General features: G+C 39.7%; 1 protein-coding gene across 4 annotated transcripts in view; it reads left to right on the forward strand.

Moving 5' to 3' along the window:
- The window catches only part of ARHGEF28 (Rho guanine nucleotide exchange factor 28), a 319641-nt gene that overhangs the window by 42685 nt on the left and 249883 nt on the right, over positions 1-27073 (forward strand). For all 4 annotated transcript variants that reach the window (XM_070476813.1, XM_070476812.1, XM_070476810.1 and 1 more), the window contains exon 2: positions 15462-15505. In XM_070476813.1, coding sequence (XP_070332914.1) covers positions 15473-15505 — 33 coding nt within the window. In that variant the 5' untranslated portion in view covers positions 15462-15472. The remainder of the gene's footprint in view (positions 1-15461; positions 15506-27073) is intronic.

The raw sequence follows: 27073 nt of genomic DNA on the forward strand, positions 1-27073 counted from the left end.
GGAAGCCCACAATTATGTATTATTATTGAATGGTTATTTCAGCTCTTAAATTGCTGCTGAACTCTTCATGTGTTTGAACTTGTGTCTCTCTATACATGTCTCGAGGGCAGGATCTTATATTTCTCTCTGCCTTTAGTAATATTCAGGACAATGTATTTAATATTTAATTTGTTAGTTGAAGATTTTTTTGGTAACTCATTGGACTGTTTTAATATTTACCCTGTAGGAGAGTTCTTCTCTGTTTTAATCTTGAATCCCCACTGCTGATTTTACATCGTAATTGTATATGTGATAGAAGTGTGTAGTTATTATTCTTATCATAAGTAGGTCACATTTGTTCTGATCACAGGAGCCCAGGGGCATAGGTGGATCTTAGTCACAGCAGCAAACAGTTTTTGACTTGGCTTTTGAAACAGTTCTCAGTCTGTTCCTCCTTTCTGAGACACAGCAGGCAGAGTCTTTTCCAACAACTTCAACTGCGAAGCTCTCTCATTTTCCTAAACCCTTAAAGCGCTTGCTGTTTAACGTTACTTCCTCCTCCCCTTGCCTCCTGGTTACTGCTTCGTTAGGCTGCTCCTTCCACCAGGGTGTGGCCGAGCAGACCAGCGACCTCTCCAGTCACGGCTTCAGTGGTCCTTCTCCGTGCTTATCTTGCTTTGCTTCACAGCTTTTGCTCCCTTGTTCATTTCTCTTGGGTTTTGTCACATTTGTCCCCGTCTAAATTTCTAACATGGTAATAGATGGTTGGGAGTGTGGAATCTGGAACAAGGCTGCTTGGTTTTGAATTTCCATTCTCCCGTTTAGTTGTGTGTGCCTTTGAGCAAGGTGTTTAACCGCCTAGGCCTTACTTTCCCATCTGTAAAATGGGGACAATAGCAGAAGGTGCTCTATGTGTTTGTGAGGGCTGGATGAAAATTGTCTAGTGCGATAAACAGTGCTCCGTAAATGTCAGCCCTGTTTCTCTATTCCTCAATGCCTTTGGTGAGCTCTGCTTCCTCGGCCTTTCTCTTGCAGTTCTCCAAGTTTCTGTTCTAAGCCCTTTATGAGTTTGTGTGTACCCACTCCCTTACGCCATCTCATTTACTCCCAAATGACTTTAAATACTGTTACTGTATTATCAAAATCTTTCTTTCCAGCCCAGACCTCTTTCTTGAACTCCAGGTCCCTGCTTTTGACCTATCTTGGACACCAGTCAGCACATCTCAAGCTCTTAATGGCCAGAACTCATTTTTATTTCTTTCTCAAGTCATCTATCTGCTTCCCCTTTCTCTTTCCCCTTCTTGGTCAGTGGCGCTGTCTTCCCCATTGTCTAAGCCAGGAACCAAGGAGTCGCTGTAGATTCATTCCTCCTGGTCCTCATGCCCTACGTCTAGTTAAGCACCAAGGCCTTTTCATTTTGTCCTTTAACTTCTCACATTTCTTTGTCCTCCCTAGAACATTGCTTGAAATCAGGCTCTCACTGTCTTTCACCTGAACAATAGCAATGGTCTCTTGATTGACTTCCCTAACTTTGGTCTCTCTTTTCAGTTCATTTTATCCCTGCGTCACAGTGATCTCTCTAATATGCAGTTTGGGTTGCTTGCCTCTGTTGCCTAAAGCCACTAACTGGCTTTAAGTTCATATTACTTAGTATGATGTAACACTGGGGCCTGGAACAATTTTCTATCTTTCTCTCCCACCACTACCCTATGCACACTTTCAGTAGTCCTGGAGGTGTTTGTAGCTTTCTTGAATGCTTCCATGTAGTTGTTCCTATTTATTCTGCTTGAAATGTCCTCCCATTTCACGGTCAATCTGGTGAACATCAGTGATTTTCAACAAGGGTCACTGTTGACATTTGGGTGGGACAGTTCTTTGAGCAGAATCAATCCAGTATTATTGAATGCTCAGCATACATGGTTCCTGATGCTGAATGCCAGAAGCAGTTCCCTTCCCTCTTCTGCTCCTCCCCTTCCCCACCAACCCAGTCACGTAAGAACCAGATATGCTCTGCCCTCATTTCCAAATGCTTTTCTAAGTAGGAATGCCCCTAGTAAAAAGCAGTTGTATGTATTCTTTAAGACTTACCTTAGGTCTCATCTCCTTGGGGAACCATGCCTGATACCTCAGCTACTGACTGATTTGAGTGTTTCTATCTCCTTGGATTCGCAGAATCCCACACATATTTTATATTCTCATTGTTTTCTGTTTTCTCACTGGGCTGGCAGTTTCTCTAGGAAGAGCTCATCCCTGCATCCCCAGTATCTAGGATATAATAGACACTCAGTAAGTATTTATAGAGAAAGTAAATGGTTGTGTTTTCCTTGGTATATAGTTATCTGTTTCTCTAGCTTATTTGCCTGTTTCATATCAGTATACCCTTTCTTTTCAAATAGATTGATAGATATTTGAAGGGAGATATTTATACTTTTTTTTTTTACAAGTACTAAGCATATATAGGAAGTTCGGAGCAGCAGCAAATGAAACATTTAGAAACTAGCTGTTTTCCTGGGGTTAAGCTTCATTTCTTTTAATCATTAAGGTCATATTTCTAAATGTGAAAGCATCATTTGAGAATTTCTCCGGGCTTTACTCATTTGTCTACTAGTCTTATAGTCTAGAATTGGGTGCAGTAGTCTAGGTATTCTGGTTTAAGAATTTAATTTTTGTGGTTAGTAGGTGGAGAGTACCTTTTTGTTCCTGCAAAGACCGTGTAAAGCCTAGTTGGGAATGGGGAGGTGGATGGGGGTGGTGCAAAGCCACAATTTGCTGTGAAATGCAGATGAAAGCCATGGAGGAGGTGGTGGCTTCCACCTCTGGTTGGATTTGTTAACATCTCAGTAGACATGCTCCTTAGTTATCAGGAGAATTTTCCATGCGCCTGTTCCCCCAGCTACTTTTGTCTCCGTAGTTTATTTAGCAGTCTTTGGGTCAACTTTGGGACAAGACGACCTTTGGTAAGTTCCTGCCTCACTTCAAATACTTCTTTGGCTTCACATTGCCTCTAGAAGGGATTTTCAATCAGAAGTATGTGGTTTTTTAATCTTGGATCTCACAACCTTAATCTATGCCCAGGACTCCACAAAAGAGAACCAATTTCATGACTTAGTTACTTTGTTTCTTGCCCATAAATAGTATTTCCTACTTTGTTCACTTATGTTTCTTCTCTAACATAGTTCTGAATTTCTTTTGACATTTTAAAATTTGAAATTTATTCTCAAAGATAAAGCTGTCACACAGAATAATCAAAACAGGTCACAGGCTGGGAAAGAATCCTGAACATATTTAAGCAGCAGCAATATCATTGGAAAATGAGGGTGAGAGGTGAGGGGCAGTGAGCCACCTGTGGTAGCCACTGCAAATGAGAAAATTGATTAGGATACATAAATTCTGACATGGCTTTTCAAATGGACAGTTTTATTGAGATAATTGTACCGTCACATTCAGTTACAAGAAATACTGTTTGTTGTTTAGTTGCTAAGTTGTGTCCGACTCTTTTGCGACCCCATGGACTGTAGCCTGCCAGACCTCTCTGCCCATTGGATTTCCTAGGCAAGAATACTGGAGTGGGTTGTCATTTCCTTCTCGAGGGGATCTTCCTCACTCAGGAATTGAACCCATGTCTCCTGAATTGCAGGCAGATTCTTTACCGCTGAGGGCCGGAGAAACACTACAGAGAAACTTTATACTCTCTGCCCAGTGGTGATATTTTATAAAACTGTAAGAAGCTCAACGGCCCTACAGCTCAAATGGTAATGAATCTGCCTGCAGTGCAAGAGACCTGGGTTCGATCCCTGACTCGGGAAGATCCTCTGGAGGAGGGAATGGTAATCCACTCCAGTATTCCTGCCTGGAGAATCCCATGGACAGAGGAGCCTAGTGAGCTACAGTCTGGGGTCGCAGAGTTGGATACGACTGAGCGTCTAACTACTACTACTGCTAAGATCAGTTGATATTGACCGTGATACAATGTACTCATCTTATTCAGGTTTCCCAGTTTTACTTATGTTTACTAGTCTCTGTGATCTTAAATTTCAGCATCCTTTTTTGTCACCTGTGTAAGTTCATGCATTCACCGCCACAGACAAGATACTGAATGGTTCTGAAACTGCTAGGATCCCTCATGTCACCCTTTTATAATCATGACCGCCTTCCCTCCTCACCCCTCCTGATACTATTTTTCACCTCTGGCCACCACTAATCTGTTGTCCATTAATTTTTCTCATTTAAAAATATTATTATATATGTGGGATTATGATTTGTGACCTTTTGGGATTGGCACCTATTGATCAGCATAATTTCCTAAAGATTGATCCATGTTGTGTAAATAGTTTGTTCCTTTTAATTTCTGAGTAGTATATATTGCTGAGTTAGGCATGTATACATGTAAGTGTGCACACAGACAATAGAATTTAACCATTCAACTGTTGAAGAAATCCGGGCTGATTCTAGTTTTTGGCTGTTATAGGTAAGGCTATGACCAATAATATACAGGTTTTTGTGTGAACATAAAGTTCTATTTCTCTGGGGGTGGGGGAAATACCCGTTAGTGGAATTACTGGTAGCAATGTGTATTTAGTTTTTAAGAGACTGCCCAACTATTTTCCAGAATGGCTATATTATTTTGCATTCTTACCAGCAATGTGTAAGTGATTAGTATCTCTATATCCTTTCCAAGATTTGGTTATGCCACTGTTTTTTGTTATAGCCATTTGAATGGTATATTGATATTTCATTATGTGTGTGTGTGGTATTTTTTTTCTCCACATTTATAGTCTTCTAATGTCTTTTGTATACATACTGTGTACATATATTATTTGAAAAAATGGGGTTATACTGTATGTTTTAAATAACTTTCATTTTTAATTTAACTTGGAATGAACATCTTTCCAAAGCATTAAGTATTTCTTTCCATAGTCTATATAACAGCTATGTAGCATTCCAATACATGAACCAAAGTTCTCTTTTTGAATTAATTGACCTAGAATATAGTATTTGTCTCAGGTGTAAAACACAGTCATTCCTTGTATGTATATACAGTTATCCCTTGGTATTCATGGAGGAAAACACAGTCATTCCTTGTATGTATATACAGTTATCCCTTGGTATTCATGGAGGACTGGTTCTAGGCCCACTGGTGGATACTCAGATCTGTGGATGTCCAAGTCCCTTGCATGAAATGGGGTAGTGCAGTCAGCCCTTTGTATCTTCAGGTTCCACATTTGTGGATATAGAAGACTGATTGTATTGTGAATTGATCACCACAGTAAATCCAGTTAATATCCATGGTGGTTTTAATTTGCATTTCTAAAGTGGTTAATGATGTTGAACATCTTCCCATGACCTTATTTGCCATGCAAATATCCTCTTCAGTGAAATGTCCATGTCTTTTGTCCCTTTTCTAACTGGATTGTTTGAGCGTTCTTAATATATTCTAGATACTAGTCCTTTGTTGGATATTTTCTCCCAGTCTGTAGCATGCCTTTTGATCCTCCTCACTTGGGCTTTCACAGAGGAACACTTTTTAATTTTGATGTCTAGCATGATAAAAAACAAAAGTCTTAGTCTTTAATGTCCAGGTAGTCCCTTGAGAATCTGAAAACTGTAAACTCTTGTCAGAAAAATGCATGTCACACAAAATTTCATACCTAAATTTTTGGTGTTCACAGATTTTATAAAGTTCATCAATGAACTATAAGTCATATGAATCCACTTAATTTGCAGTAATCCTGCAAAAGACTCTGAGGAGAGTTACTTTTCTTTTATTGAAGTAAAAAGTGGAGAAACTCCATAATTTACAGAATAAGAGAAAGCTATATTAGCCAGGCTTTATTCTGTTGAGGACCTAACTGAAATGCCTCTTTCTCAGCAATATTTTTCTTGACAACTCAGGGATACATTGCCAGATTGCTGCTTTAAACTTCTTAGGCTGAACAGCTCTGCCGAGAAAGCAGTCTTTCTTGTATTGAATTTGAGCTTTAAGGCATCAGCAAATGAATGAACTTGTGGGCATTTTACACCTGCCAGGTCAGTTTTAGTAGCATGACTCTTTACATGTGACTTATTTTTCTTGCTCCATTTCCTTGTTTTATAAAGATGAGCGCAAAATAAGAAAATAGAAATGAGATGCTGGTGGTGAAGCAAGGGTTGATAAATTTGATATGATCATTATCTGTGCCCAAGCAGAGAATTGTCAGCATCAGTTACTTGTATTAAACTTGATCATGCATTCCATTAAGATGGACAAGTAAAAAGCTCATTATAGGAAAAACTGGAGGATATTTTGTTTACAGTCTGACTCAAAGCAAACATGAAATTAGGAATGTTGTTAGGTCTTTGGCAAAGGAGTCTTGCTCCTGGAAGTCTGTTGTTCATCTTTGTCGCAGATTTTTATTTATTTATTTAAATTTTTGGCTGCACTGGGTCTTGGTTGCTGCACGGACCTTTCTCTACTTGTGGCGAGTGGGGCTGTTCTCTCGTTGCAGTGCGCGGGCTTCTCATTACCGTGGCTTCTCTTGTTGCAGAGCATGGCTCTCGGGCTTGTGGGCTCAGTTGCCCTGCAGCACGTTGAATCTTCCTGGACCAGGAATTGAACCCATGTCCCTTGCACTGGCAGGCATATTCTTAACCACTGGACCACCAGGGAAGTCCTTGTTGCAGATTTAGTATGTGTTGTTTTAGGGATGAATTGTGTGTTAACATAAGAGGCCAGTGACCTTTACTCCCTCTGGTTTCCAGACCTGTTACTCTAACTTATCTAACTCCTCAGTGTTTCATAAAAATATCATGTATCCAGGTCTGTCTTCATGCTGAATCCTCCTTTTTCTCGTTCTATGTATGTAACTCATTTATCACTTCATGCTCGTCCTATACTATCGTGTTCTGCCAGCCTTTACCCTTATCTTTTCATGGCTATAGATCTTATCCTGGCCAGGTTGTAAGCTCATCCATGTTAGGGACAGTATTGTATATATACTTTATATATTTTATTATCCCTCCCATGACAGCCTGCATAGTGTTGTGCAGTGAATTGACTTTGACATGAGAGAGGTGCTTTAGAGCTGTGTTGCTAATAAGGACATTGATGCCCTGATAAGATGGAACTTGCCCACGATCCTTGAGTGATTGAGCTTTTCATTGACTATGAAGGATACACTAAACAGATTAATAGCAAAAGTGAGCCGGTAAAGGGAATGTTCCATTGATGTATAAAAAAGCTTTTTGAGGGCTTAATCACTCTGTGTGCAGATACATCCTGTGAAATACAAGCAAGTGTGACTGGTTTGGTGGAACATTTTGCTAGCAGCTAGCTCCTTCCTCTTTGTACTTTACAAACGTCCTCTAATTTAGGCTGTCCCATTTCAGACTGACTGGCTCCCCTTCTTCCTCCCCACCCCCAGTCGTTGGAATTAATGAGATCCTTTTGAATGGTTATTGTGTTGCCTGCTTTCTAATCTTCAGACATTTCCCCACGCTGAATTCACCAAGTAATTCTACTCTTTCACATAAAGCTGCTTAGACCTGCATAAATCAGGTAGATAACTCCAGTCTGAAGCAGGTCTGTAGACACTGCTGTGTATTCAGCAGTAGGTATATTTCTAAAATGCTTTTTTCCTGCCCATCCATTGTGTTGGCATGGAAGGTTTTTACGTGGACTTACCTCCCGTTTAACTGTTCTTTTCTCCTCCTGTTAGTATAATAGTTGTGAAATATTGTGAAATACAGTTAAAGTTCTACACCCCAAGGTTCACTGAAGGAGCGGTGAATCAACATTTCTGTCTCCAGGGCTGCAGGTTGCAAACTAAGGTAGCAATAGAATTACCCCAATAGTAACTGCTCTCAGCTCTTTGAAGTTTCAAAGTGGAGGGGGAGTATTTGGTTCTGTAAAATCAAATAAAATTCTATGGAGTTAGGACTTCCCTGGTGGTCCAGTGGTAAAGAATCTGCCTTGCGCGCAGGGGGTCATAGGTTCATTCCTGGTTGGGGAGCTAAGATCCCACATGGCGCGAGCAACGAAGCCCGTGTACCCTGGAGCCTGCCTGCCACAACTGCTGGGCCCAACACGCCACAACTGGAGTGTCCATGCACCTCGATGAAGGATCCCACTGCCGCAACTAAAGATCACATGTCCTGTAACCAAGACCCGATGCAGCCAAATAAATAATGAAAAATTCTGTGGAGGTTGACAGTATTACAGTGATGTGGGACAGTGCTCTTCAGAATTCCTGATACCTGGCAATTCTTTGGGGCTGCTCGGATGAAGCTGAGCCGAATAGGCCTCGTTCTTACCCTTTTCACCCCAATTACTGCCAAATCATTTTGATCAGTCTAATATGTAGAGATTCTGAATGATTTTATTTGAAATAAAGATTCAAATGCTTAAAAAACCCTTTGTGTATGCTTCATATGCAATGATTGGGCTTCCCAGGTGGCACTAGTGGTAAGGAATCCCCCTGCCTGTGCAGGAGATGGGAGAGACACCAGTTTGATCCCTGAGTCGGGAAGATCCCCTGGAGAAGGAAATGGCAACCCACTCCACTATTCTTGCCTGGGGACTCCCGTGGACAGAGACAGCTGGCGGGCTACCGTCCATGGGGTCGCCAAGAGTCGGACATGACTGAGCACTCTTGCTTTGTAATATGCGATGATAATAAATGGTAGGTAGAGCTAGGGTTTATTGTGTGCCCATTAAGCGTTTTCTCTTTTTACTCTATCAAATCTCTTAATCATCCCAACAATCTTAAGAGGTAGGTACTGTTACTGTTTCTATTTGACACATGGCCCAGGAAGGTAAATAACAGGCCCAGAGTCGCACAGAATAGGGTAGAACTGGTGTTCAAACACAGCCTGTTTCTGAGCCTATACTCCTCACTATGAGGTTCTTACAGCTTTTTAGCCGAATGAATTTCTGTCTTTCAGATTGTAGTGATGTTACAAAAGGACTGTGCTGAGGTCAAGAAGAGCATGGGCTCTGGGGTCAGACAGACTGGATCCACATGCCTCGGCCACAACTAACCTCTTGACTTCATTCTCAACCAAGTGGCACAACTTTGCTGAGCTTTTCTTTGCCCTTGTAAAGTGGAGACAGGGGTGCCGGAGGCCCTCCTAGCTGAAGAGGGCAGGTATCAGGAAGGACCTTTAAAGTGAAGCTCCTTAAAATGGGGACCACAATTCAGAGGTAACCGTGGTGGAGGAAAGATTTGCCTGGGGTTCTAGTTTTTGAAAATGAAATTAAAATTCTGAAAATATTTATAAAATTTATATTTTATTCCTTTGGCTGAAAGGCAACAGAGCATCATGGCTAGAACTTATAGTTCTGGAGTGGCTGCTTAAATACCAGCCTAGCCTTGTTCAGGGTGACCTAATGCACATTTAGTTTTCAGCTCTGTTGACTCTTAGAATGAACATAAGGTGAATCATGTGTGTGTGAGAGATTAATTGAAGGAGGTTGTGACTTTTTTTTGGCACAACTTATACAGTGGGACAGTGGTGTTGTCTTATTTGATTTTCAAAGCCTTATTATGAGGGTCATTTTTTTTTTTTTGCCTTAGTATTGTTTTTGTTCTTTTTAAAAATTTTATTGAAGTATAGTTGATTTATGCTTTTTTTAAAAAAAATTTTAATCGGAGGCTAATTACTTTACAATGAGGGTCATTTTTATTAGAAATACCCAAGATTGTTTTCTATTTTCTCCTAGGTGGGAAGAAGGTACTCGTATTCCTTTAATGTTGAAATTACTCTCTTTAAGCTTTTATCTTATTATGATTATTTCTTTTTACTTGTTAATGGATCTCTGTCACATTCTCATTGATAGTTTTGTATGTAACTTGACTTTCTCCAGTACTCAAACTCTTTTCTCAATTTTATTTAACCTTATTTCATGCTTAAAAAAAAGATTTCCAGCATTATTTTGAGTTTATTTGTTTTTTAGCTAAAATATCTGGTAACCACACCAGGCCAAAGCAAACAACTATAGAAAAAATTTTGGTGTACAGGATAAAATTGCTAGAGGGTAGATGCTGGCATTGGGTTGGGGAAAGAATGAACATGGGAGGTTGTTGCTTGTAATTCTGTAAGTGGTCTGTTCGTTTAAATATTTTTGTTTAGGTAACTTGCTTTGTAGTTAACATTGTAACTGGAGGGACTTGTAAATGAAGGTTTGGTAACTAAGTAGCATTTTCTCAATGCTACTGAATCAGTGGACTGGAGTTTGAGCAAACTCCAGGAGTTAGCGAAGTACAGCGAAGCCCCGGGTACTGCAGTCCATGGGGCCACAAAGAGTCGGACGTGACTTAGCGATTGAACAGCAGCAGCCGTGAGGATTCCCTGAGATGATGTTGGTAAACTACTTAATGCAGTACTTCACATACCATTATCCTTCTAAATGTAGTTGTTTATAGTATTGATAAATATTTGACCATTATCTGTTAATAGGTTGTAAAGGAAGCATACCCACTGATTTTTAGCATGTTGAAGACAGAATTAGTCATGGTTTTATATTGAATCAGTCTTAGAATATTTCATTTAGATGCAAACATTTGAGAAACCCAGAACTTCAAAGAATTGATTTTTTTCTGTATTAGTTAAATGTTATTTTTAAAAATTAAAATATTCTTTTCACCTGTTGAAAATAGTCTCATATTTTTCTTTAGAGTTAACTAGCAGGCAAATGTACTGGAATAGTATGTATTTTTCAAAAAATATCTAAAATATTGAATGTTTTGTATCTTGATAATTTTTTTCACAAGATTGTTTCCTCTTTTGGGAGTAAAATTAAAAGTTACAGCTCTCTACTGAGACTTCCAAATTATCCCATGGTGTCTGCCAGCAAGACTAGAAATGTATTGGCTCTTCAGATTTCCAAGAAATATTAAAAAAATAATGCAGCGCGATATAAAAGTCCTTGAATCTCAATTTTTGAAATTGCAGGTGGAGAACTCAAGCGTGAGAAAATGAAGCTCAGTACATGACGCTTCACTTACGTGGTGAAAAGCTACAGCATGTGAGGAACTTAGGCAATCGTGACTTGTTTAGCAAGTACAAATTTTTTATCATTAAACTTGATGTAAAAGGAGGTGTGGCCACATTTCACCATGCAGCTCTGCAAGTGAACACAAAACTACTGCTTTTAGCTATAACACAGGAATTAGTTTCAGAAAAGTGAGGATATAATTTTTAACAGCTGATTTGATTTGAAGTTTTATTTGAGGATATATTTGCTTCGAACTTTGTTCTTTACAGCTTAAGCAGGTGATCCTCATAGAGGTTTTATAAGTGTTGGAACTGAGGTTGAGAACTGTGGGGGTTTTGGTTTTAGTTTATTTTTTCAAGCAGTGAAACATAGTTTCTCTGAAAAACAAGAAAGCTGCTGCTCAAAATGGTTCTTAAATGTCTTCACTGAAAACAGGCAAAAGGTAAACAGAAATAATAAAATATGAGTTGTTAAATATCAGGTGAAGTATAAATATGTTGTTTAGCCCTTGAGGTTTTGCCTTTCGTCTGAGATAATTACAGTCCAAAGTTGAGGCAGGCGTTTGATGAAGTGGGCCTTATACTGACTGAAAGGGGTGGAGGCCCTGGATCCTTCTGAGAGCTGTGCCAGGTTGGATTCTGTACTGCACTCCAGCTCACGTGGGCCTTTTCACCGGATAAACACACAACTCTAGAGGCTCTGGTACGCGCCCTACATGCCACGTAGGTCTTGTCTTAGTCTACTGAACCCGGAGGAAAACTTGGGAAAAGCAGCCTCACCATTGTGGGGAGGGCTTGCTTACTTTATAGAGCAGAGCGTCAAAATGTCCCATACCCTTAAGTATGAAATGTTAGCATGTATTCCTTGCTTAATGTATTTATTAACAAAACATGCTACTGTAGCATGGACATGAATTTGAGCGAACTCCGGGAGATAGTGAAGGACAGGGGAGCCTGATGTGCTGCAGTCCATGGGTTGCAAAGAGTCAGATATGACTTAGTGACTGAATGACAGTAACTACTGTAACAGTGGATATTCTAAACTTACCTCATATCTGAAAAGCTGTAAGGCTTAAACATTGTAGTACAAAATTTGTTTAATAGCCCTTTTTGTTCTCACTAAGATCATTGACATGTAATACATGGCAGAGTAATACAGTGAAAATGTGTCACTGTTCTGAAAATCTATGCTTAGTAATTTTAATGCTGTGCGATACTTTGGCTTGAAAGTCTGGTTCCAAGTACTGTTTATTTTGAAATTGGTTTTGAAGTGTCATAGCTGGAAAAGATACCATACTATGGTAAAAAAAGATTCTAATTGAAGTGAGTACTGGGTGTACTTATAAATAAGGGGATTTATATTTTAATCCCATCCAACAATTATACAAGAGTTTGTTTAAATGTCGCTAGTAAATTCGCGTTTTTCCTGATGTTAATCATTCTTCCTGCAAATTAATCAAAAGTTGTTGCATTAAAAAGAAAAAAACCCATGAAACATTTGGCAATGTTAAAAAAGTATATTAGAAAGCCTTTCCCCAAAATTTTAAGACTGTGTGTATGAGGGCTTTTGTAGGTGGCAAACTTTAAATAATTTTTGCATTAAGATCACAAAATGAAAACATACAAATACTTTTTCAGAATGTTTTTACAATGGTGTGTACTGTCTACAACCTGTTTCTTTTGAGGTGCCTTTTCTTTTTCACTTATTAAATATCACCCCTCTCTAGAAGGGATAGGGTATTTATTCGAAAAATATTTTAAGAAAAATCTGCTATAAACAGCCAGTTTTAATCTTGGAAAGCCCAGCAAAAATTTGGAACACTTCTATTTTTGTTCTAGAAGATCAGGTAGTACATGTTTGGCAACTTTTTAAAGTACTTTGCTGCGATAACCAACACCCTTTAATGTGGTAAAGATTTTTATGGTCATTTCCCGTCTTGTTGCAGCGATTGTAAAGATTTGACCATGTTTAAAGGTCTTATTTCTATAAAATTAACCACACTGACATGCTGTGAAACTGTGTGCCTTTGGCTTCAAGTTCTTTGTTACGATATCTCACCCATGAAAGATACAGTGAATGGATTTTGCATTTGTGCTTTTTAAACTTCCTGTCTGAGAAGTTGCCCTATCAGGGTTGTACTTTGGCCATTATTTACTGAAACAGTAATTCACTCGTCAGAAAATCTTCATATTCTCACCCAAAGTTACTTTTTAAATGTATTTTATCAGACAGAATCTAATACCATCTTTACTTTCCTGTAACTCAGTGGTGGGTCTTCCACACAGCTTAATTTGTCCTAATAAGCTTCTTAAAATATTCAGTTTTTAAAGTTTTGCTCCTAAAGGAATGTACTTTAGTTTGTATACTTTGTGTTTTTTATTCTGTTTCAGCCATGTTTTCTTAGCGCTGTGTTTACCGTAGAATGCATTCATTTCTTTTACCATTAAGTAGAAATCTTCAAAGAACCTTCTGATGTTTTCAAGTTCAGTGAAGTTTTATAAAAGATTGGAATTGTGTATGGCATGACTGTTAACAGGTGAAAAATGACCAGTATTTTGAGACACAGCATACATTTAGTGTGAGAATCATGGTACATGTGCTGTGGATATACATACATTTGAAAGTGAAAGTCGCTCAGTCGTGTCCGACTCTGCGATCCCAAGGACTATAGTCCATGGAATTCTCTAGATCAGAATGCTGGAATAGGTAGCCTTTCCCTTCTCCAGGGGATCTTCCCAACCCAGGGACCGAACCCAGGTCTCCCACATTGCAGGCAGATTCTTCAGCAGCTGAGCCTCCCAGGGAAGCCCTGCATGTTTTACATTTTATTTATTTATTTTTGGCTGCACTGGGTCTGTCTGTGTTGCTGAGTATGGGCTTCCTCTAGGTGCGTTGTGCGAGCTTCTCATTATGGTCGTCTCTCTTGTGGAGCACAGGCTCTAGTCACACGGGCTTCAGTCGCTGTGGGTCGTGGGCCCAGAGCCCAGGCTCAGCAGTTGTGATGCAGGGTCTTGGTTGCTGCTAAGCATGCGGAGTCTTCCTGGCCTTCCCTGCGTTGTTGTCTGGCGGATTCCCATCCACCGTCCCACCAGGGAGGTCCTCCATTCATATTTTAAATGCCTTCTTGATCATTTTGAATCTTGGGGGTGTGTACTCCTCAGTGCTCTCAGGGTGGTCATTATTTTTATTCCATCGTGTAGCTGATGAATAGTTCCTTTTGGGATTTGGAGCCTCAGTTTTGTCATTTTTGTGGTTAGTGTTATTTTTAATTTGAACTTTCTTACCTCCTTAAACCATTCATCCAATTTATGAGGTTAGTTTCATTAAAAATCATTAATGATAGCCTGTAAGCCCATTTAGGTGTGTCCACATGAACTGCCCCAGGGCACAAAGTGTTGAAAACGAGGAGGGGGGGGGGGGGGGGGGGCGGCTGCCAGCCCCTGGGCCTTGTGATGCCCTCGGTCTTCTCAGGATGAGTCGTGGAAGGTGTCTCGTGCCCAGAAGGGTGGCCAGCGCCAGCATGTTTGTGAACTATTAGTAAAACGTGAGCTAAATGATTTTATAAAAAAAATAAAATAGAATTATTTGTATTTGTTCTCTGGGTCAAGTCTGTCCTCTAGGGATTACTGTACTCAAAAGTCACAATTCAGGTGCTACGTGTCTGTTACTTAAGAGACAGCCCCAAGCTACTGCTGCTGGTGGTGGCCTGGGGACCAGGACCAGGCTTGGCCTGCTGAGCAGAACTCTGTCCCAGAGGACGCAGATGGGTGGGGGGAGAGAGGGAAGGTGATGGGGGCCGTGAGTCTCCTTGTCGACCCTGCTCGGAGTTCACATGCAGCCCGCTCTTCACTTTCTTTCCATCTTGAGGTGTCTGTTATTCAGCTCTGAGCTCTTTGAGGGGTGGATCACTTCCTGGTCATCTTTGTGCAATGCTGAGCCCATTGAAGGTGTTCAGTGAACCTCTTTTAAATGATGCTCCTTTTGTCTAAGCTGCTAGCTGGTTTCTGGGTGCAGATGGGGTGTGTACAGCTAGTGGAGAGGCTGTTTAGCCTGACAGCGGGCTGCCTCCCTCCAGAGAAAGCTTTCAGGTCCTGAGTAACAGGTCCTAGATCTGTCTTGTCACCATAGGCTCCTGCCTTGTCCAGCCGAGTGGATTCTGACCTCAGAGTAGCCTAAGTGATTAACTAAGGCAAAACCTGCAACATGCTTGTGTTGGCCTTTCTTGGCTTTCTGAAATATATTGATAATTTCTGTTTGGGAGCAGTCAGTGGGATAATGTTGGGGGTGATAGGTTTTCCTTATTGTAGATATTCATGTGAAAGAAGAAAGGGGAAGTTATTCTATGTGGAGAGCATCTTATTCCTTTGTTCTTAGTTTTGTCTCTGCAGTTTTCCTATCTAGTGGGTATCTCTTCCCTCCATGATGTTAAGTGAAAGGCAGGATACAGCTCTACTGGTTGGTCACACGGGGACTCCTCCAATAACTCTCCTGTTTGTTATTTTCATTGCAGATGCGGAAACCATGGAGCTGAACTGCAGTGAAGTACCTCTGTATGTAAGTGCCTAAGCCCTGGGCTGCAGGCCTAAGTGGCTCATTCTTGGACTTGAAACCCACGCGACCAAAGTGGGAAGAAATGTTTTGCTGCTATTGAGTTGGGACTTTTAAAAAACCACACACAGCTTTACTGTCTAGTTCACGTTTTTGCATGGAGACTTTTAAAACTGGTTGACTCCTGGTTCCAAAGTCTAGGTTTTAATGGTATTTTCCCGAGGAGCTTTTAACTATATAACTTCTGGAAGGCAGCTCTGCTCACCACTATATCACCAATACTTAATTAACTTTTGGACTCAAAAATACTCAGTTTATCTCTGTGGATGATTTTTGAACACATTATTATATGATATAATAACCAAGAATGTTTTCTGTGTGTATCTTTGGAGGAGTGGGGTTCAATGATAGTTGGTAAGATGATAGTCAGGTAAAATCATGAAATAGGAGCTCACAGGCAAAAGTGCTGGGACATACATAAAATCGGTGGTGGGTCGGAGGCGGGTGTGTGGCCAGAGCAGCCTGGTGAGGCTCCTTATCAGATGTGCCTTCTGGGCTGACGGAGGATTCTGTTCCTGAAGGCAGTTACTAGGTGTAACGGAATTGAACCAATTGTCTCCCCACATAGAAAATGGCAGATGATTTTCTCTACCTTCCTTATTTTAGGCATAACCTCTTTCCTTGGACACCTATGTTGGTGGCGGGTGGGCATGGGTATATGCATTGGAACTGGGGTTTCAGGTAGCCTTTGAATCATCCACTCATGAAATACACCAAGAATATTAAATCTAGAATAAGGGTATGATCTCAATTTAGATATATCCCAAATAGACAAACTATCAAGGAACTGGAACAAATTTGAATAGAATCTTAAATCAATTAAAATATAGTCACTCGTTTCCCCTTAGCACACATCACTACCAGGTGGCCCTCCCTCTCTCCCTTCCTCCCCCCGCCCCGCCTGCTCCCCCACCCTCCCCCGCTGCATCCTCCCCTTCCCCTTACATATTCCACTCTATTCTCTGGAGAAAAACAAAATGATAAAATAACTGAATCATGAAAAAGCTGCCTTCTGGGTTACCCAGTGGTCTAGAGTGTTCTCTCTAGGTTGTGGTTTGGAGATCATAAAATGAATTATAGATAGTTAGACTTGGCCTAGCCATAATTAAGATTAAAAGAAGAGATTGGTTCAAGGCTAAATTTAGACTACTTTAGTCCCCATTTGGTCCCAAGTTTTTAATTTTTAAATTTTTTGGCAACTTAATCCTCCTTAGCTTTATTTTTTCTACTCTGCTCCCATACCTCAAACCAAACAGATCTAAAATCTAATTATGATATAAAACCTTGTAGTTTTAAAAAAAATTGAAGTATGTTTGATGTATAGTGTTGGATTAGTTTCTGCTCTATAGTAGTGATTCAGTTATACACACATACACACACACACATATATAACTATATATATAGTTTTTTCTTTTTTATATTCTTTTCCATTATGGTTTATTATACTGAATATAGTTCCCTGTGCTGTACAGTGGGACCTTGTTGTTTATCTATTTTATGTAGAGTAGTTTGTATCCTAGGTGGCTCAGTGGTAAAGAATTCACCTGCTAATGCAGGAGTCATGGGTTCGCTTCCTGGGTTGGGAAGATCCCCTGGAGGAAAAAGTGGCAACCCACTTCAGTATGCTTGCCTAGGAAATCCCATGGCAAAGGAACCTGGTGGGCTGCAGTCCATGGGGTCGTGAAAGAGTTGGACTCGACTTGGTGACTAAGTAACAACAATAATCTGCTAATCCCAAACTCCTAATTTATCCCTCTTCCATACCCTTTTCCCTTTGGTAGATGTAAGTTTGTTTTCTATGTCTGTGAGGTTATTTCTGTTTCATAAGTAAGTTCATTTGTGTTGTATTTTAGATTCTATATGTAAGTGATATCATATGGCATTTTTTGTTTTCTTTCTGACTTTATGTACTACAATAATTTGTAGGTCCATTCATGTTGCTGCAAATGGCATTATTTCATTCTTTTTTATGGTTGAGTAATATTCTGTTCCATATATACACACACACCACATCTTTATCCATTTATCTGTCAGTGGACATTTAGGGCACTTCCATGTCTTAGCTATTTGTAAATAGTGCTACTATGAACATAGGGGTGCATTGTATCTACTTGAATTAGAGTTTCCTCCAGATAAATGCCCAGGAGTGGGATTACTGGATAACATGGCAACTCTATTTTTATTTTTTAAGGAACCTCCATAGTGTTTTTCCTAGGGGCTGCATCAGTTTACATTCTCACCAGCAGTGTAGGAGGGTTTCCTTTTCTCCACACCCGCCACCCCGCCCCAACCCCCACCCCAGCATTTGTTGTTTGTAGACTTTTTGATGATGGCCATTCTGACCAGTGTATGGTGGTACCTCACTGTATTTTGATTTCTGTTTCTCTAATAATTAATGATGTTGAGCATCTTTTCATGTGCCTGTTGACCATCTGTATGTTGTCTTCAAAGAAATGTCTATTTTGGTCTTCTGCTCATTTTTCATTGGGCTTTTGTTTTTTTGTTATTGAGTTGTATGAGCTGTTTGTATATTTTGAACATTAAGCCCTTGTCAGTTGCTTCATTTGCGAATGTTTTCTCCCACTCAGTAGGTTGTCTTTTTGTTTTGTTTATGGTTTCTTTTTCTGTGAAAAAATTTCTAAGTTTGATTAGGTCTCATTTGTTTATTTTTGCTTTTATTTCTGTTGCCTTGGGTGATTGAGAAAAGAGAACATTGCTATGATTGATGTCAGAGAGTGTTTCGCCTACGTTCTCTTCTAGGAGTTTTACGGTGTCACATCTTGTATTTAAGTCTTTAAGCCATTTTGAGTTTATTTTTGTGTATAGTATGAGGGATTGTTCTAACTTTGTTGATTTATATGCAGCTATCCTGGGTAGCTGCATTCCCAACACCACTAGCCAAGGAGACTGTCTTTTCTTTATTGTATGTTCTTGTCCCCTTTGTTGCAGGTTGACTGTAGGAGTGTAAGTTTGTTTCTCTGTTCTGTCCCTTTGATCCATATGTCTTTTTTGGTGTGTGCAGTACCTAGTGCCTTGTTTACTGTAGCTTTGTGTTATTGTCTGAAGTCTGGGAGGATTATGCCTCCAGCTTTCAAAACCTTGTAATTGATTAACACTTTGGTATAACTATTTTGAACCGAGACTACCAGATTAAGACCAGATTTGGAAAGAGTCAATACACATTGCTTAAGGAGAGAAGACAAGCAGACCAAAGGAGAGCAAAAAAGTCTTTTTTTAAAATTATCAAATAATATAAACTAATTAGGAAAAACCAAAAAAATACAGAAAGTGTGAAGAAAATAAGTCACTCATAATCTCATCCTCTATAGATAGTTTAAAACAGGGATCCCCAGCCCCTGGGCCACAGACTGGTACTGGTCTGTGGCCTCTTAGAAACCGGGCCCTCAGCAGGAGGTGAGTGGTGAGTGAGCAAGCAAAGCTTCATCTGTGTTTACAGCTGCTCCCCATCGCTTGCATTATCACCCGAGCCCCACCTCATGCCAGATCATTGGCGATATTAGATTCCTGTAGGGGTGCGAACCCTACTGTCAACTGCATGTGTGAGAGATGTAGGTTGTGTGCTCCTGATGAGAAGTTAATGTCTGATGATCTGAGGTGGAGTTGAGGCAGTTGAATCATCCCGAAACCATTCTGCACCCCCCAGTCCATGGAAAAATTGTCTTTCGTGAAACCATTCCCTAGTGCCAAACGGTTGGGGACTGATGCTTTAAAACATTATTATTATTTGTCAGTTTAAACATGTGGTTTTCTCATTTTACATCTCTGAAGTTGAGATAATCCCACTTCAGTGTTTATCCTGGCAGGTGTCATGAGGGAGCTGTCAGTACCTACGCATGTGTGACCTTGGTCACAATTGTCCACGCTGTTGTCATTTTAAATTTCATATGTGCCTTTCTGGTTCTGTATGAGTTAATTGCTTTCAAAATGATTTCACTGTGATTTGGCATTAAAAAGTCAGAGTTACTGTGTATATCGAAAGACATGGAAAGAGCAATATGATAATGTGGTAAAGTCTATAAATTTCGACGAGCTCTTTTAATAAGTATAAAATCTCACAAAACTTGGCAGCTTTTTCTCCTAGTGGAATATAAGATGCGTATTATAACTGATATCTCAGATGAAATGCACTATATTTAGCATAACTGAAACGTGCTTTTTCACTTGATGTTTTATGTCAGCATCTTTATGGATGGCCTAAGCCAATCTGCCCATTTGACCTCATGCAGTGCAGTCAGGGGGAAGTATTATAATGAAAACAAGTTTTAAATAAGATTTCATCAGATGAGTAACACATAGGCAAAGCAGACACAAGCTAGGCCATTATTTGTTTTTGTATCTTGGGGCAGGCTTCCTCTGTGACCTTCTGTCTTCAGATGTTTCATAAATATTCACTTCTGTTTTCTCCTAGTTTACTGAGATCTGGTTGTAAGCGCATAATATTTTATTCATATTTATTATATTATATATATTTATTTAAAAATACATGCAAAAATCAACACCATTTTTAATCCTGTTGTGCATAATGATGTTGACATTTTGGTGTATTTTTTTTCCAGAGTTTTTCTATAAATTTGTGTTTAATTTTATTGAAGTTCTTTTGGCATTTATTTACATGACGTGTTTTCTCATGTGACTGATACACTGAATCTCAGAATTTTGATACTTTCCAGTGTATTTCCAGTGATTCTATCTAGTTGTCATGACTAGTTCTTTTGGAAAAACAAGATGACTCTAAGTGTGATTAAGAGAGAACCCAAACAAAACTAGAAATTATGAAGGGTCCTTAACATATTGAGATGATTGGCTGTTGTCATTCAGTCCCTCAGTTGTGTCTGACTCTTTGAGACCGCGTGGACCGCAGCACGCCATGCTTCCAGGTCCTTCACCATCTCCTGGAGTTGGCTCAAAATCATGTCCATTGAATCAGTGATGCCATTCAACCATCTCATCCTCTGTCATCCCCTTCTCCTCCTGCCTTCAGTCTTTCCCAGCTTCAGGGTCTTTTCCAGTGAGTCAGTTCTTCCCATCAGGTGGCCAAAGTATTGGAGCTTCAGCATCAGTCCTTCCAATAAATATTCAGGACTGATTTCCTTTAAGAATTGACTGGTTTGAACTCCTTGCAGTCCAAGGGACTCTCAAGAGTCTTCTCCAACACCATAGTTCAAAAGCATCAATTCTTTGGTGCTTATCCTTCTTTATGGTCCAGCTCTCACATCCATACTGGAAAAACCATAGCTTTAACTAGACGGACTTTTGTTGGCAAAGTACTGTCTCTGCTTTTTAATATGCTGTCTAGGTTGGTCATAGCTTTTCTTCCAAGAAGCAAGCATCTTTTAATTTCATGGCTGCAGTCACCATCTGCAATGACTTTGGAGCCTAAGAAAATAAAGCTGTCACTGTTTCCATTGTTTCCCCATCTATTTGCCATGAAGTGATGGGACCGGATGCCATGATCTTAGTTTTTTGACTGTTGTTTTATTTTACCTTCATCAACAGGCTCTTTAGAACCTCTTTGCTTTCTGTCATTATAGTGATATTATCTGCATATCTGAGGTTATTGATATTTCTCCTGGCAATCTTGATTCCAGCTTGTGCTTCATCCAGCCCGGCGTTTCACATGAGGTACTCTGCATATAAGTTAAATAAGCAGTGTGACAATATATAGCTTTGATGTACTCCTTTCCCAGTTTTGAACCAGTCCTTTGTTCTATCTCTGGTTTTAATTATTGTTTCTTGATTCTGATTATAAAAAAATACTAAGCATAATTGTATGCTAATATACTGGAAAAATCTTTTAAGACAGGCTTTAAAAACATAAATTGTAAAATTTATCTCAAGAAGAATTAAATCACATAATGGGGCAATAATCATGGAGAAAAAAAATAGATAGCAGTTATTCCCCAACTTCTGTCCATCCTTCACAAAAGGATACTTCATTCAAGTGGGTCCTGTAAGTGATTTCTTTTTTGTTCCTTTGATTATAACCTGTTTTGATTTATTTCTTACAAAACTTTTATAGTTAAAATGTTTTTCCATCTTTATTTTGGGTCATCATAGAGAATCCGTCCTAAAGATGGTAGATTCTTTATACGAATAGAAGTGAAAAATCTATGCATGATGTCTTTCCCTGCCCCCGTCCCCCCCCTCCCATAAGTTTTGTTTGAATCTGTAAAAAGTTTCAACTTCTTTTTTAAGGTTTTATCCTTTGGCCTTTCATCATTGTTTTCGCCTTCTAGAATAGCTGATATTCTAAGGTTGGACTGTTCTAACTCTTCTTTTTTTTTTGGTCTTATTTCTGCAAGCATGTTTTCTTTTCTATTTTACTTTAGTTTTCTTTACTATGAAGTTTATTTCCTGCTTGCCACAACAGTTTTGGACCATTACTTTGTTTTTAGTTTCTGTGTAGTATTTTCATATCTTGACATGGTATGTTTCTTCTTATACCCCCTAGTTTTATTGTGAGCACAAAGCAAGAACTTAATCTTTTTTTTCTATCTTCCAGGAATCTGTTTCAGAGGGAGGGAAGCATAGTCTCTGATTATGTGTTTATCTGATCACGTGTTTTAAATGTTTTCCTTTATTTTTGGGGGGCAAACTTTTTTCTCCATGGCAAACATTTCTGTTTGCTTATCTTTAGAAATGGGACAATCTCAGTACTGGGAATGCAGAAATATTCCTGAATTCAGTCTTAGATTTACCCTAATTTTTAAAATGATCCGTTGAGTTGTTATTGTAGGAACAGAGAAACACTGCACTATAATAAGATTATAGAAGAAAATGGAGTTGGCAGGACTGATAGCCAAGAGTTTATAATATTGATTTGCAAACCTTAGGGATATAAGCATTACAAATCCAATTTTCAGCCTCTAGCAGCTTCCTGCATCTGTATTTTGAGGGGAACTAAAGGAAGCAGTTCTGAAAGACCAGGCTGTTTGTTCCCCATTGAAAAGCTAGCAGAGGCATGCCATCTGGTTTGAAGTCTAGGCTTAATTTTCAGATAGAATAGTGACATGGTTTTAGCAGGAGATGTTTTAAGCTAGCAAAGAGCTGTAGTGAAGAAACTAATGAGAAATGGGAAAGCCTGGAAAAGTGTAAATTATAATCATTATAACTGATCTAAGATACTTATTTTCTAGCTTAATACTCTTTAATGGATACACCACTTGAGAACTTACATTCTATATTTGAAGTCATAAAGTTATTTTTTATTTTTAGTTGGTTTTTGTCTTATTTTTATTTTCTAGTCTGTATGTAAAAAGAGGAACTGATGCAAGTACAGCTTAAAAAGAGATTTTGCTTACTGAATATCAGATTGAATTTTGAAAGAGAAAATGTACATTCACAAGAAAGATTGTATGTTTTGGCTGAATTTTTAAAAAAATTGTATTGTTGATTTACAATGTTGTGTTTCACATGTGCAGCATAGTGATCCAGTTTTTGTTTTGTTTCACTTTACAGATTATATTCCATTGTGGGTTATTTGATTACTTTAAAAATTGAGTTTTCTCTAAATTTTTGTTGATTAAGGAAGGTTATAAAACACACATGTGGCTTCCCTGGTGGCTTAATGGTAAAGAATCCATCTGCCAATAAAGCAGTTGCAGGTTCGATACCTGGGTCAGGAAGATCCCCTGGAGGAGGAAATGGCAAACCACTCCAGTATTCTTGCCTGGAAAATCCCATGGACAGAGGAGCCTGGTGGGCTACAGTCCATGGGGTTTCAGAAAGTCAGATACAACTTAGCAACTGAACAACAACATAAAATACGTGTTGTTATGTACTTCATCCAAGAACTTCCTTTTCCACATTAATTATGTTTTTATTTTTATATAAAGTGTAATTACATTCATCTTTCCAAAATATCAATTCAGTGCTGTAAACAAAATAGAAGAGCTTTTCCTTGAGAAATTGTTGATTTCCAGAGGTTTTTTTCTCAATAAAATGGGTTTATTTGAAGGATTATTTAAATCATGCTTGCTTATTATAAAAAAGAATAAGAAATTACCAAGAAGAAAGTAGAAATCACTTCAAATTCCACCTTTGTATGAATTTTCATTCATCCAAAATGTATTTTGATGTATTTTGATGACAGTCCTTTCAGAAATTTGTGTGCATGCACATACACACACACAGTACATGAAAGAAATAATGTAAAAAGCTGTTCATGTTATCTTGCACAGATCCGCATTATTCTCTCCCCATTTCCATACCTCCACTTCTGTCTCACAGAAACCTATCATTCTCAACAGCATTAGCCTCCTTGGGAAACTTGTTGGAAATACAAATTCTCAGACCTTACTGCAAACCTACTGAATTAGACACTCTAGGTGTGGGGCCTAGATATCACCTTCAGGTGATTCTGATGTGTGCTAATATTTGAGAATCACTGACTTAGTGTGTATATTTATATATTTTCCTGTGCTCGTACAACCCTATACATCCATAAATATATACACAAGTTTTAATAAAATCATTTAACACGTCTGAATCAGGGAAGTCTCTGATGGTCCAGTGGTTAAGACCCTGCGCTTTCAATGCCGGAGATGCAGGTTCAGTTCCTGGTTGGGAAGCTAAGATCCTACAAGCTGAGTGATAAATGGCCCAAAAAAGAATCTGGAACATATTTATATAAACTTCTATATCTTTTCTAACCCAGCATTACTTTGTGGAAATCTTTGCAAGTCATCAGGTGTAGCGCTAATTCATTCTGTTTAATAAATGTTTGTGTGGGTTAGGCCCCTTCTCTGTGGATTGGTATTTACTAGACATCCTTGTCCATATGTCCTTATTTATGCGTACTTTCATTTTCATGGGATAGATTCCCAGAAGTGGAATTGTTGGATGAAGAATATTACATACCTCAATTCAGTTCATTTCAGTTACTCAGTCGTGTCCGACTCTGTGACCCCATGAATTGCAGCACGTCAGGCCTCCCTATCCATCACCAACTCCCGGAGTTTACTCAAACTCATGTCCATCGAGTTGGTGACGCCATCCAGCCATCTCATCCTCTGTCGTCCCCTTCTCCTCCTGCCCCCGATCCCTCCCAGCATCAGGTTCTTTTCCAATAATTCAACTCTTCGCATGAGGCTGTCAAAGTATTGGAGTTTCAGCTTCAGCATCAGTCCTTCCAATGAACAGCCGGGACTGATCTCCTTTAGGATGGACTGGTTGGATTGCTTTGCAGCCTGAGGGACTCTCAAGAGTCTTCTTTAACACCACAGTTCAAAAGCATCAATTCTTCGGTGCTCAGCTTTCTTCACAGTCCAACTCTCACATCCACACATGACCACTGGAAAAACCACAGCCTTGACTAGACGGACCTTTGTTGGAAAAGTAATGTCTCTGCTTTTTAATATGCTGTCTAGGTTGGTCATAACTTTCCTTCCAAGGAGTAAGCGTCTTTTAATTTCATGGCTACAATCGCCATCTGCAGTGATTTTCGAGTGTAAATGAGATGTAAGAGTTCACATTTTATTCAGCAACTTTCAGATATATTTAATATCTAATTCTTTAGCCCTAACAGCTGTGGTAATTATGAAGTTGGGGTTTATAAATTCATTTTCACTGTGCAAAGAAGGGTAGCATGTTAAACTTTGTGTTAAATCTTATAAAAGTTCCAAGAAGTTCCCTTGTTTTAATCTTTGTTTTGGGGAGAGGGCATGGTGCCTCATTTCTGCTGTTTCTCAGATTCTGGCTAATATGAACGTCTAATCCATGGAGAGTTTTATAACATCTGCAGAGGGTGTGTCTGTAGAACTTTCTGTGTGGGCTCTTGTTTTCTCCCACCCTTTAGATGTGTTAATGGTAGCAATCGACTGAGGAGAGTAATCATTTTTTTCTTCTGCTGCTGCAGATTATATAACCATTTGGACAACAGAGTTTTAGCTTCAGGAGCTTGTTGCCAGTTGGATCTAAGTGGCTTCCCTCTTCCCGTAGCCTTTTATAGTCATTATTCTTTTATCCTAATTCAGTATCCTGCTGAATTAGGTCCGAAGTATATTGGTTGCTGTTGGGCCACTGTGTGTAATTGAAGGTGTAATCTGATGTTTGGTGATCTAATCAGTACTCTGAGTATTTGAGTTGAACCTCCTCCATTCACCTCTTCTGTCTCTGGGACCTGGTAAAGTGTCATTGAATTCCTTGGCTGAGCGCACTCTCCCAGGCCCTAGCCTTCTGGAGTGGGACCCCAGGACAGGGCCCAGGGAGGCCGTTTCCTAAGGAGGCTGTAAGTGACTTGGTTGCTTTGTTCTGTGCTCACCTGGTGGACACCTCCTTCCTGACTCCCACAGATTCCTTCTGGCTTCTGGTTCCTGTCGAAGGAAATCCTGTCCTCCAGATGCTGCCCCTTCTCTGCTTGTGGCTCCCCCGATGGGCCTCCTGTGATCAGTCCCTCTTGACCATCAACTTGGAATCTTGGTATGTGAAGGCACCTTTGAGATGTTTGCCTTAGCCACTTGTACTTTGCAGATGAGAACATCCAGGTTCTGAGAGGGAGAATCCCTTATTTGACTATGTTAACTCAGCTGGTTTGACACTCAGGATTTGTAAATGATGTATGGGAAGCCACAACTTTTTCTTTTTTTTTTATGCTCAGAAAGTTTGCTAGTGGCAGATCCACAGTAAACCTGGGATTTTTGCATCTTCACTAGCTAATCAAAATGACTTCTCCACGGCACTGTTACTGTAGCTTCATGTTCCCGTTGGCCAGGTCCTCATTCTGTCCTTTACCACCCTGCAGTCTCCCTTTGAGCTTTATGACATTGAAGAGTGGTATAACTTCTTGGACTTTCAATTAAAGTATCTCTTTTTTTCCCCTCACATTTTTAAAAAATCCTGCTAAAGGATGCTGCTTGTCACTAGGCAGCCCCTGACCCTCTAAAGCTCATTTGCTCACAAAAAACTGGGCCTGGGAACTGATGATCCTTTGTGCCATCAAGCTCTCAAGCTCCACTTAATAGTAATGTTGCTAGTTCAGGTGTCAGGGCTCCGGCGAGGATCTCTTGGCACATGTCAATACAGCTGGTTCTGGCTTTGAGAATGGGATCAGGAGGGGCATTTGCCTGAGATGAACTTACTGATCCCACGTTTACTTTGTGCAAATATGTTTTTAGGAAATTATACTAAGGTCACCTGTTTTGACTTAAACGCGACGGCATGAGCATCTCAAGTAATCGCTACCTGTTGGGTGGCTTCCTCCACTGTTGCTTGAGCTGGGCTGGCTGAAGTCAGCTCTGTTTCGATGGTCTTGCCTTCTACCAACTTAGCTTGACTTTTTCCTGCCTGCTGTTTCTCTGCTTGATCCTGCTTTTACCTTTTGGCCTTCTCTCCTGCTTTCCCTAAGGAAGGGGCAAACCAACTCCAAAGCCGTGTGTTTTTCCCAGTGCAGAGCAGGAGAACCCTGGGAACCACCTGGCCCCACCAGCAGTCACATGCTGTCAGTTCCTGTGAAGTCCTGAGCTCCTTACCTGATGGTTCTGGCAGGTGGAGAGG

This window comes from Odocoileus virginianus, chromosome 14 (assembly GCF_023699985.2).
Source record: "Odocoileus virginianus isolate 20LAN1187 ecotype Illinois chromosome 14, Ovbor_1.2, whole genome shotgun sequence".
Lineage (NCBI taxonomy): Eukaryota > Metazoa > Chordata > Mammalia > Artiodactyla > Cervidae > Odocoileus > Odocoileus virginianus.